This window comes from Amphibalanus amphitrite, unplaced genomic scaffold, assembly GCF_019059575.1.
Source record: "Amphibalanus amphitrite isolate SeventyFive unplaced genomic scaffold, NRLGWU_Aamphi_draft 000107F_arrow, whole genome shotgun sequence".
In the NCBI taxonomy this organism is placed as follows: Eukaryota; Metazoa; Arthropoda; class Thecostraca; order Balanomorpha; family Balanidae; genus Amphibalanus; species Amphibalanus amphitrite.
The window spans coordinates 816,581-829,432 of record NW_024881602.1 but is presented as its reverse complement, the minus strand read 5'-3'; the positions used below and the strand labels follow the sequence as shown (position 1 = coordinate 829,432).

Genomic DNA, 12,852 nt, shown 5'->3' with positions numbered 1-12,852 from the left:
AGTATATATGTATATATGTATATAAGATGTATATGTATATGTATATGTATATATATATATGTATATAAGATCTCTATGATGCAATATGCATTACCTATGCAATATGCATTATCGATCATATTAGTGGCATACATCAGCAATCATACCGTGATAGAACACGAGGCTTTGCCGTGTCAAACTGAATCAGACATCAGATGTGTATATAGGTAGGTACTCGGTGGGAATGCAGTCTATAGCCATTACTTCAAAGAAATACCTACCAAGCATAGTACGTAGTTCAAACCAGCTGAATGCTGATTGGCTAGCATTTTTCCGTAAGGGAATGTATTCCTCGGAAAGAGAATGACAAAGTGTAATCTATGGGAATGACTTCAGTCTTCAAACCTTAAATCGATACCGATATATTTGGCTAGGGTGATCGTTGGGCCATAAAAGCTCCTGATTTGTTCTCGTCTCAGCTCAAGCTACAAAACTGTTACTTCAGTTCAAACCCCTATGTTAAAAGTGGCATATTTGCTTTAAACGTTGAATGCATCCGACCGAAAAAGCCACGGTAAGAATGTCTACTATTGGGTTTTCAGTCGGTCAGTCCGTCCCCCCCAGTCAAAAATCCGTGGCGGCGCCCATGAATTCGTCGAAAATCCAAGCATCCCCTTTCGCTTTCTTTCCTGCTATACGAGTACATATTTCGTTTTTTAATCAACTGAATCGAAAATCGGCCAGGCGAATGCCTTTTGCACCTGTAGGGGAAGCCGGGGGAATCCCGGCATAGTAAGCTCTTTTCATTTTTATTACATACCATACGTGCTGTACAAAATGTTGATATCCTGCTAGCTAGATTAGATATAAGTTAACCCGCGCCCCGCTGGGGGGGGGGCAGAATCTGCCCCCCCCCCTCCCGTTTTTCGCCAATAACTTCTAAACGCGTTACGCCAGCGACGTCAAACTTTCAGTACCTTATCATACATCAATTTGGCACGTTCCCTGAAAATTTGAGCGAAATCCGTCGGAAATTTTTTGAGAAATTGACGTTTTAGTGACGTCATGTTCGCCATTTTCGCCTAAAAAACGGCAAAATTTCAAACGCCGCTAACTTCTTCATTTTTAAAGGAATCAAGACGTAACAAAAAAGGTTATACGTGATTCTACTTTTTCTATCAAATGGCTATCTCGGTTTTTTGAAAATTTTGGATTTTGGCCAAAAATTTTTTCCAAAAAACTGACTTTTTGGGAAAATATTTATAAAATCCAAGATTTTGAGTTTATCGAAAAAACCGGAATATATGTCAAAGAAGTGGTCTATGTGCACCTACATACCAATTTTTAGAAGAATCGGTTCAAAAATGTGGGAGTTATTCAAAATTTTATGACGTCACGACACACAAAAATTTTGAAAAAAATGATTTTTTTGGAAGTTCTAGACCTCGTACGGAAATGAAAATAGCACCATTCGATTCGGCGTGAAAAACTGCATCGGATAGACACCTTTTTAGGCCTTAACAACCAACTTCAAAATTTGACCTCACTTGACCTGACTTTGACCTGACCTCGACCTGAAATTCATCCAGAGGTGGTCCATATCACTTATTGAGTGTGCCTATTGAATTCCATGAGTAAAATGACCCATAAAACATGTGTCGCACATGCCCTTTTCTATATTTTGTTTTTGGTGACCTGACCTGACCTGACCTGACCTTGATCTTGACCTTTGAATGACATTGTGTGCAACGAATATTGTCTTGGTAGTCTAAGAACACGTTTTGGGCAATCAGTCTCAGTCCATTCTTCGGCAACTACGGTGCAAGGCCGATACTGTAGAAACTTGCATTTTGTACCCTTGACCTGACCTTGACCTGACCTCTGACCTACTTAAGCAAAAAAAAATTGGGCTCTTAAGATCCGCCTTGTTGAGAGCTTTCGATTGCCGTTTTCCCCGTCTTTCTACGACCATCGGTTCGGAAGTTAGACAGGGGGGGCAGAATCTGCCCCCCCCCAGCAGGGCGCGTATGGCTGAATAGCCCAGCGGGGCGCGGGTTAACTGGCCGTGTTTTCCCAAAAATTCGGTTTCTTGGAAATAGTATAAGGTTGAGAAAATCGAGTTTTAAAAAAGTGTCGATTTTTCTGGGGTAAGCCCTTTGTAAGTACCTCGTGCGCACTGCGCACCTTCGCACGTTCGTGAAAGATTCTCCAGCTGCGTATCCATTCGGGGAAAGAAATTCTTCGGACGCGTCACACGCTCCACCGTGACCGTGTATCTGTTGCGTCAGCCTCGCCAGGCCACCCAGTAAACAATACATACGGTAAGTGAGTCCAATACAGAGGATGGTTGAACGGTCCGGCGAGAAAAATAGCCCCGGGGTACGGTGCCAGCCCGCCGGGCCGAGGCTCGCCCCCGGAGAACAGCTGTGTGCGCCCGTGCCAAAGGTGCGGTGAAGACCGCGTCGACCTGTCGCCGTCACCACCGCTCGCCGCTCGGCGCACCCACTCTCTCCCCCTCACTGTGACTCGCTCACTCTACACAGGAACTCACTCTCACCTACATACTAATGGGGCGGCGGCCGGCGGCGCGGCGGCCAGCAGGCTTCAGAGCCACCTGCTGGTGTGCAGACAGACATACAGACTCAGCGGTGCGACCAGCGATAAGTGATCAGTGGTTTGGGAGACAGCGGGCGTGTTGGGGCGCCGGACAGTCCCTCTCTGGGCTGTCCCACTTCGCGAACTTCCCTTCGCTGGACGGACGACGGACAACTAACTCGAAAACGGAACCGGACAGAATAAAACAAATCAGGTGGGCATTAGGCCGGCGAGTAACCACCCATTTTACCCAAAGATATTTCCGCAGCTTAGAGTGATGCGGGATGCCGGCGACGCTCTGCTCTCGGGCCTCGGCGGCCGGCGCTAAAGCCTATTCTGTTTGAACGAGTCCCGCCCGATGGGTTTCGTCACATCAGTAATATTTTGATGGGGCCGCTCAGATTGAGATTGCTCTCGTTGACCGTCCGGACACTTGACAGAGGCGCTACTTATGCTCAATGGGCAGCTATGATGTCGCTTTTGAGTCCTAACTCCTAAGATTAAATACCAATACTATAATATTTAGTCAGAATTCTGGCAAATGGGTTGGGTTTCTTCGGAACAGAACGGCGCAGATCTAAGTGGTCATGCTGACCGCACAGTGCACATATCTGAGGTAAATAGACAATCCATTAATTATCTGCATGTCTTGAATGAAGAGCCAAAGAATGCTATGCTCATTGCTCAATTATCCGTTCGAGATTTTGGCCATTTATCTTTACCGTTTTTACCTACCCTTTCCTTCATATGGAAGCTCTTTCCTCAGATCTGGTAGCATTTAGAGACGACATAAATTACGCTATTGCGGCATTGCATCAGCTGACTCTTCTTGACCTACATTTCTTCGGCCTGGGGCGAAAACAAACGGTCTTGCGGTCGCTGGGCGGGCGCCGGTGTTCCGGAGCGCGTGATGGGAGCGCTGGGGTGCAAAGCCACCTTGACCTGTGCACACGTGCACAACACTGCCCATTTGAAGCCCCAGTCCCCTCCAGGCCGTTATTCCAAACTGAAACGCCTCTGAATAGTCTGAAGGAAGATGACGGATGAAAGGGAGCAGTGCTGCGAGGTGAACCAAAGTGGAAACATGGGCGCAAAACATGTATAATCTTCATGCTTCAACTGTGTGTCCCTCAATGTTCGATTCTGACTGCCGCTTGCTAAGATACACTGTATCAAGATGACTGGTAAGTTGATGTTTAGAGGAATTGATTGAAGGGCTGTAAATAATCGGAATGTCATTTGTCTCAATCCTACCTGATTCAGCATTTGATAGGATTAGTCAGCATGTTTATTGTTTATGTTGCAAAATGTTTGCTAGTTGCTTAAGTGCTTGGTAAAAGTTGTTCTTAGTAGTTTGTGCTTGAAAAATGAATGCCCCGTTTCAGAAGGAATGGATGAGAAGCCGTTTGCGGAGTGCTGGAGGAGAATGGGGCTGCGAGACAGGCCCAAATACATCCAGGAGCTGCTGACAGACGGCAGGACACAGCTGGCAGACCACAGTGGCCAGCCTAAGCCAAGACCGGACTGGTTCGATGAGGACCTCTACAAAAAGTTAGTGCAGATTTTGCATCATGTGAATGCAGCTTTTGAACAGGTTCAGTAGGTAGTGGAGAAGCTATGTTCATGTTTAAGCTTCTGTAGTATTTTGTCTTTAACATTTGGAGGATAATGAACATTTAGTGCCCTACCTGGGTGTTGATAAAAAACACATTCAAGACTCTTATCATTGATAACTTTGAGCACAATCGTTCCTGATGTTTCACTGGCTAACCAAAACCGATTTATTTCAGGGGCCAGGAGTGCTTCCGCAGTAACTGCCTGACGCTCTTGATGCTTCACCTGGTGGGTCTGCTGCAGATTATGAATGTGCCGTCCATCCTCAGTGTCCTCATCGCCAGCGGGAAATCAGACACCAGGGAAAAGGCCTTCCTCAGGTTAGGACGACCATAAGTAATGGTAAAATTGGTAATTGGGAACGGATACATCCGTCACATTAAATCGTCACATTTAATCGTTTTGCTAGGTCATTTGTTTCTTCTTTCTTCGGTATATTAGTTACTAATATTTTATTTATTTGCTATTTATCTTCCATTAAAAGTACTCATTCTTCTCATCGATTAAAGCATTTCTTCACTTCTCATCTCAACTATATGTTGTTGAAGCTATGCTGCTAGTGCCATTCTATTGACTGCTGACCCAATCCCACCAGGTTTTGCGTGGTCAGACATTGTTAACTATATCATATCTTGCCACCTCTCTGCCAGGTACCTGGAGACGGTGCGTATGGTGATCGGCTGGTACCGGGGTGACGTGTTCACTGCCGGACAGTGCGCCGCCAAACGGATCGCTACTGTGGACGGCCGGCACGCGCGGCTGTTCAAGTACGCGGCCAGGGTGGGCGCTGGAGCTCCCACGCAGTATGATATGGTGAGAGAATGGTGAAGGAAGGGACGGGGTACGGTATGGTGGGAGGATGGAGACGGATATTGCTGGTGATTGGCATGGTGAGACGCCGGAGGCCGGACGGAGGGACGGGAGAGGCCGGGAGCAGGGACTCAGCTTGAGAGGAAGGAGGAAAGGAAAGTCGGCCGCGCTCGTGCTGGCTGAGATAGGCTGGCACTTTGTGTCTGTTGGGATGCACATTGTACAGTGTGTCTAAAAAGAATGTACCGTCGCCACTACGTGGCGCTGGTGTCGCGAGCCGGTAGTTGGCTGAATCCGCACCAGACCACATATTCCCAAGCGCTAGGTGACAGCTGCGCAGCGGCCGGTAGTAGCGTAAGCCCGAACCTTCGTGACACGACCCCGCGGGGGGTGAGGGAGGGGAGCGGGCGGGGCAGCGCGTGTAGGGAGGGGTGCTCCAGCAAGCTGGCAGTTGTCGCGGCCAAAGGTCAAGGGGGTCACACACCAAGCGAACGGACGCTGATGATGGGTTCGTGGGGATCATGAACTTGTGTGTGGTAGGTGCGTCTTGCGATGCACGGGTGATACGCCAGGTCTAAGCCAAAGGATTCAGGGGAGAGCTGAAGAAAAACACCCTGGTCAACTACGGCGAATAATAGTGCTGAAAAATGGAAAGCATGTGTCAATGCAAGCCTTTATGACTATAAACAACTTTCTGAGGACGCAAAGGCCAGCATTGAATAACGATATCCGGATCGAAATTAGCAATGATTTATAATTAAATGCCGAACTAATAGCGCTGCAAAACCCTCCTAGTAAATTGTCAAGTCGGATTATACCCACTTGAATTAAACTATCCTAAATAAAATTGTTAATTAACTTTCTAACACTGACGTTCTTTATCATACGATAAGTATGGGGTTTGGTCCGGAAATGATATACAACTATCTCAAATTCTCAAGCACACGGAATCGTGATTTCATGCGCTCCTTGCAAGGTCTGATGCTTCAATTTTGCTTTGTTGATCTTGCGTGACGTCATTTATCACGTAACTAAGGCTATCAGTTTTTCGTCAATAACTCCCGATCAACTAAAGCTACCGAGTCGATAAGGCCACTAATGGACATGAAAAGACCTGCCGAATCGATTGATATGCAATATGACCTCCTTTGACCAGCTTCGTGACCTGACGGGCTGTGATCTGACCTTGACCCGAGGTTAACACCTTAACTCTCGCCCGTATTGGTGTTTTTCCAGCCGCAAACGTATAAGGGAGGGGGGCGGGTCCGTTGGACCCCCCCTTGCCGTTTCGCCCCTGATCGAGCTAGAGCTTCGCGGAAAAACGAGCGTGTTGGCCGTGACGAGAGGAAGTCGATGATACCCAATTTTAAGGTCCTAGGTCATCGGTTGACTTTCCAGGTCAGGTCAATGACCCAAAAGTCGGGAAAATCGGGACCTGTTAGAAAGTCGTAAAGCGTGGCTGCTATGGGGTTTTCGGGGTGCTGATCACGAATATCATGTTAGTTTTGATCACAGATGATGTCTTCATGCATTTAGGCCAGGTCGGGTCAGGTCAGGTCAGGTCAACCAGTAAGGGTATTCGTAGTAGGTGGCAACCGCCTCTGACAGCTTCGCAACATGTTACGAGGGCACCAAAACTACTTCGTAAATGTTCATATGGCTGCTAAATTCGAATTCAGCTCCTAAAACTGGCCTAGAAACATGTAAAACTCGAAAAAGTGAACCAAGGTCATCAAAGGTCAATGACCTGACCTGACTTTCCGGTGACCTTGACACCCACCCTAATGCATGGAAGCAGCATCATATCCCATGTTTGAACGCTTAAAACCACGAAAAGACTGCAAACGCGCCGCTAATGCGAGCCGACATACGCCGAATCGCGATTCCGGCCAAACATGGTCTCGAAAAGTAGGTCGCAGGTCAAAGGTCATTAAGGTCAGGGTCATGACAATTTCAGGGTGGGTGTAAAATTGATTAACACGAGGGTACTGAAATTTTCGTCGCGATCGGCCGCTTTTTACGCGAGTTATTCGCGAAAAACCGAGGGAGGGGGGTCCGTTCGACCCCCCCCTCTATACGGGCGAGGGGTTGATCTCACCCGAAGAAAAAGTGTACCATTCGACACGATTGAGCTAGACAAACACGATGCTTCTAAATTCGCGGATCTGCGGTCATTTTTAGCGAAGTTATTTACCAAAAACCGAACCTGTGCCTTGGGCCACTTGACCTGACCTCCGAAGTCATCGGCTGACCCTGGTCCTTAAATGGGAGACCAATCGCTGCATTTCGTAACGACGCACACGATCGTTTCTTTCGTGAGGCTCTAGCTCAATTAGGGGCGAATCGGCGAAGGGGGTTGTTTCCTCACTTCCAACCCCCAACGTCCCCTCGGTATTCAGAAAACCTGAAGGTCCGGTGAGAGTTAAAACGTTTCTCCTGAACGAGGAAGAAATGTAAAAGTCAAAGCTCTATAGACGTCCTGTAAAAGTGGCCATAATAATAAATTCGTTAGAAATAAGATGCTTTTTAAACGACTTCCTCATATAAAATCGGGTGCTGCCAATCTTATAAACGCTTTAGAATGGACAGGGCGTCACTGGCTGAAGTTTCGGTGCAGAAAACGGCTATTTATACCTAAATGCAAAATGGTTTTCATGCATTTCAGGCAATTGTATATTGTCGGTCCCAGTGGCCGAGCTAAAAAAAATCGGTAGTGTTTTGCATCTTTTACGCCCTAAGAAACTACACCATCTATCAAAGTGGGCGGGCTTATTTGAATGGGAGGGCGCATTATGCACGAATCGTGTGCTTTCGTTTATTTTGGACTGTATTTTACCACATCCACTGCTGGTATCACTATTAATATTATCTAATGCCGTGAATACGACAGCATTCCATTTATAAGATTGGGCCAATGTTGTCGCGCCCCGCGAGCTCGGTTTTCCGCTGGGCCGCTACAGGCCAGGAAGTCGGGCTTCGCCTGAGGGCAGGACAAAGGTCAGCGAGGGAGCGCGGGGTCAGCCAGGTATCGCCAAGTGCCGAGCGGATGCCGCTCCCTCCCCTCTCCTCCCCTCCCCACCTCGGTTTAGATGGGGAGGGACCGAACTGCCAATGACATGCGAGCGGTCAAGGCCGCTCGCGCGGCAGCGACCCTGGCGGCCGGGTGCCGCAACTGGGATTCAGCCAAGTTGCCGATTCGCCTCCTGTGGGAGAGCCAAACCAGGGGACATACTTTTTAGATATACTGTACATTCTGGTCATGGCAGAAAAGCGCTAGTGTCGATGGTCATCGGCCGTCGTTTCTTGTGTAAAGCTGCATTCACAGTCCATACTCCATTCTACACCGAACACGGAACAGTGAACCTTGATCTGCTGGTTAAAACATCGGTTCTGCAGCTGCGCGCTGATCAGGGATAACTGCTGACCTGTCACGTGTCTGCTTCACTGCAGGTGCTGACCCAGTGGGGGTTCTGCGGCTACTGATCAGAGACTTTTAACCTGTCGTTTTACCTACAGGTGCTGACCCAGTGGGGGTTCTGCGGCTACGCGCTGATCAGAGACGGTCCAGAGACGGGTCTGCTGCTGCGGCCCGGCTACAGGGAGGGGCTGGCCCACTTCTGGCGCTGTATCGGCCACCGACTCGGCATTCCCGACAGGTTAGTGGAGATCGCACGGAGACATTGGTGTGCCCGGGTACATGATTGGTGCCTACATCAATACTTGGAAGTTGGAAGCCATGATGTGCGTCACTGGTGTGGTGGGTGGGCAATATCGCAAAGGTGTCAACGATATCGCAATCGATACTCTCGGAAACAGATGTGTAAGATGTCGCTGAGGAGCTGTTGCTCAGAGCTCGTGACTTCTATCGGATGCGTTTGTGGAGTCTGCGTATTGGGGGTTAAAGCATTATCTGACAAACACCATTGTTATGGAGTCCTCCAGCTGATAACTCGGGTGGTTTCGATAACACATAATAATTATCCGATACCACCGACCTAAGGGTCGTCCTCTCTTCTCACAATGCTGAGCGTCTCCGTTTCCCGAAATAAGGAGAAAACATTGATTCACTGAGAGGAACCGGGAAAATCGGCCAAATAAACACCGAAGTCCGCTCAGTTTTGCGGCTGGCGCACGGTACCGGAGGAGTACTCACCACGTGATTTGCAATTTAGTGGCACCTCCGGCCGCGCAGCTGTAATGACGTCCGTTTGCCGGGTGGGAAACTGTCCAATCATCCAGTACCGGTGAAAGGGTCAGAGAACTGCCGAGCACCGGCTGAGCGGCCCAGTGGACTCATCTGGAACGAAATCACCGGTCCGGGGTCAAAGTCCAGCGGTCACCTGGCTTTGTTTAGCCAGCAGTTTGCAATGTCATGCTCTAGGTGATGCTCATGCAGTTTTTGTTCGTCCAGCTCTGAGGGCTATGCCGGTTTTGAAGAGTCGGTATTGTGTGCCAGTAAACCCAAATTAACGTCGGTCACCGTTTGTGACTTTGATTCTTGTTGACCGTCTTAATGCAAGACCCAGTTTAAATGCCGTCGCTTTCTAGTGCAGCTAACAAATATTTGGACGCAAACACGAATATTTGCACCTCGTATTTGGCAACTTGGGCTCTTGCCGTTTGATCCGATTGCTCTACTTTTTCCTTTTGTTTGCCGTCGATTCTCGTTTGACCGAACTGTCTGACAATGCACTAACAAATCTGACCCGGCCTCTGGCAGTCTACCAATAAGTCCGACTTGGGACTTCTAAAGTCTGACCCAACTCTCCCCTGGTCTCCTCCCTCAGTCTGAATATGTGCGGACCCGATCTGGCTGAGGCGCGTCGCCGCTCTGAGGCCATCCTCCACTTCGTGATGCGTCCCCTTCTGATCGACCAGCCGGCCCACCCGCGCTTCGCCGCCATGTCCAACGCCATGCTGGAGGGCGTGAGTCTGATCGTGCCACCGTGCGACAACCTGTCGTACCGCGCGCTGGCCTGGCGACTAGCGTTCCCTCGGCGCCACCGAGTTCCTGCCCGCCTCTGGTCCCGTATCACCTACCAGGCCATGATGTGGCTGTTTGCCACCGCCTGGCTCGATACCTGGTTTGGGGCTGCCGTCCGCGCACTCGGTAATTTCCTGCTGTATGTGGCGGTGCGTACCTGTGCGCACGCCCGCTTCGTTCCGTGGTCCTCCAACGCGCGTCGAAAGGTTATTACCTTCCTCTGGCTGGGAGCTAAGGACCTGTGGTGCGGCTGCTGCGAGCTGATCGGCGCGCCGTCCTGCGGCCGCTGGGGGAAGCAGTGGTTCCACCGGCGGCCGATAGATGACACTGTCGCCGTGTGGCGGGCCCGTGTGGTGGCTGAGCTCAGGGAGGAGGTACTCGCTGGATATTACGACGCTGCCCCGCGAGAGGAGGGCAGGGCTGCCGGCTAGGGGAGTGACCCCTGTCCCCCTGTACAGGCCATGGGACGAACCATGTCGGTAGCCTAACAGTGGTATTAGGAAAAGACTACCGCGTCCCAACAGGGTCTGTTGGACGTGTTTCGGAAGCCTGGGTTGTAAATATTTACTGCCAGTAGTACGAATAGCCTGGGATGTTTTAGACTACTCAGAATCCATGGGCGTGGTTTAGCTGCTACCAGTTAAGTTCAGGACAAGTATTATTTATAGTACGGTCAGGTGTATCTAACAGTTTAGAGCTCATTTTCGTGGTGTTTTTTACCTTATTTATTGATTGTTGTATTTCATATTTATTTGTTTTTTTTTTCTCCATGCCTATAGTTTAATTGCCAGTACTTTTATGATTGTAATAGCTGGTCCATAAATGGACATGGTGCGAGCGGCCTTTGGCGCCTCGCAAAGACCCGATCAGTTGTGATCTTTTTGTTGTGACAACGTTGTAGCACTGCACGCTCTATCTGATCAAATAATCCCCACTCATAGACCTGCACTCTCCGGGCTAGTTATTAATAGTTTCGTCGCCTGCAGCCGGTTTTCCGCCACGAACCGTGTTTGTTTGGCGGGTTTCCCTATATCTTTGGGCGGCATCGGACGGGTCAAAGCTCTGGCCATAGGCTCAGGCGACAGGGCGCGTTCAGATAGGATCGTGTATACAGTCCCAGGAGAGCAGATGGCGCGGGGACTGGCGGGTGCAGGCGAGCTTGATACCACGCTCCGGGTTGTAGTGTAAGAGGAGGTGATCAGAGAAGCGGGAGCCCTTGTTGATCGTGTTTTGGGGATCGGAAGCCGTGATCAGCTAGCGTTGAACAGAATAGGAGTGTGTTTTTTAGACTCGTGTGAAAACTGGTGTTGTTATGTATAAGGTATCCCAGGGATGTGGCCTTTAGTTGAAACCATAATACTCATGATGTTACTATTTATTGTTTACTTTTTATTTCTAGATGATTGACATACTCATTACTCATTGATCATTGCCGGTGATGGCTCGGTGGCGTTGTTGAATATATTTCTACTTTTGTATCGTGCTTCCGTTTCTTGGGCATGGTTAACTCAGCACGAGAGGCCTCTACACATGCCGGTAATGCAAAAGCCGTAACGAGACACACGTATTGCTCGAATAATACCGATGCCTGTAGCTAGAGGTTGGCACAGGAGGCATAACGTGCCCGGTGCCATGTTTTTGAAAGGATACGCCTTGATACAAAAAGGAACATCTATCGGGGTTTTCATATTGTACTTCGTCTTTCATACTTACTTTTGACTCGAGAACGTAGCAACATTGCCTAGAAGCCTCTGGAGCGTTATGGTTCGTGACGTGAAACGACACAGCCACAGCACCATTCGACTGCGGCCTCGGAGAGTTCTGTGTTGCCGGCCGGTTAGTTCGATTATCTGTGCCTGGCTGGGTCCCGTTCGTGCGAATACCATTGGCGATTATGACCTTTGTGAAGCTCTGATGGGCAGCCATCATCGAAGTAGATATCATTGTAGTTTGCTATCCGGCAGATATCGTAAAGGAAGGGCCAGAGCCGATGGCCCAGCGAAGTTTGTTCTTGCTCGATTGATCTGCTGCGTAGTCGAGATGTCTCTTTGCTCCAGTGCTTGTTCTCAGGCCGACTGTCATAAAACAGATGTGGGCTGCAACAGGACGGGATAGCGCCTATCCCTGGAATACGGTGACGGATTTATGATACGACAAAGTAGCGAGTGAAGTATTTCTCAGCAGCCTAAGCGTTAATGACTGTCTCATTCGACCGCTGCGTTAAACGCTGAACAAGCAGATGCGTGCATGTTTATGGCGAGAGGAAATAGAAGTGTCAGGTTTTATTGGGCTCTGTAACATATCAGACACACGATACTCACTCCAACCGAACCGCTCGTCAGAAACTACATCAAACTGTCTACTTAACCTCCCGCGCTCGTCATGTTATTGCTGGGAAGACATCTCATTACATCGTCATCTCTCATCGTCTCTGAAATCCCATCATCCTACGCTTCCATCACCTATCTCCATATCCATCTCCGTACATCTCCACCAATAACAGTCCTCCGTCCTTCCATTGCGCGCTGGACGTGCCGCTTTACTGCAATACATCTCCATCGCTGGCTCTCCGCACTCAGCCGGCGGGCGCCAGCCAAATGGAAACTCTGTCGCCGAATCCGACATCAGCAGTTTGGCAGCGCAATGGTCGCCCATCTCATCGCCGTATCGTCGTCAAACTCGTCCGAGCGGGAGACCCTACAGCTCGACTATAGCACGCGCAGAAACAACGCGGCGGCGCCAGCTCCGTCCGACGCGACCCTCGGAACGTCGGCGTCGGCGAGTGTCGGCGTCTGTCGCCGGTCAGAGCTCATAGTTCTCCATTCAGCGCGAGGGGAGCGTCTCCTTGAGACAGCACTCTCCATCATCTG

The 12,852-nt window shown here is 49.4% G+C and overlaps 1 protein-coding gene across 1 annotated transcript; it reads left to right on the top strand.

Moving 5' to 3' along the window:
* The first annotated feature begins 3,405 nt into the window (after positions 1–3,405).
* Positions 3,406–11,465, top strand: LOC122380824. The gene is made up of 6 exons (XM_043364309.1): positions 3,406–3,758; positions 3,960–4,125; positions 4,365–4,508; positions 4,839–5,001; positions 8,515–8,654; positions 9,786–11,465. Exons 1-6 carry the CDS (start codon positions 3,752–3,754, stop codon positions 10,411–10,413), a joined length of 1,248 nt encoding a protein of 415 aa, XP_043220244.1. The 5' UTR covers positions 3,406–3,751; the 3' UTR covers positions 10,414–11,465.
* The last annotated feature ends 1,387 nt before the right edge of the window (positions 11,466–12,852 follow it).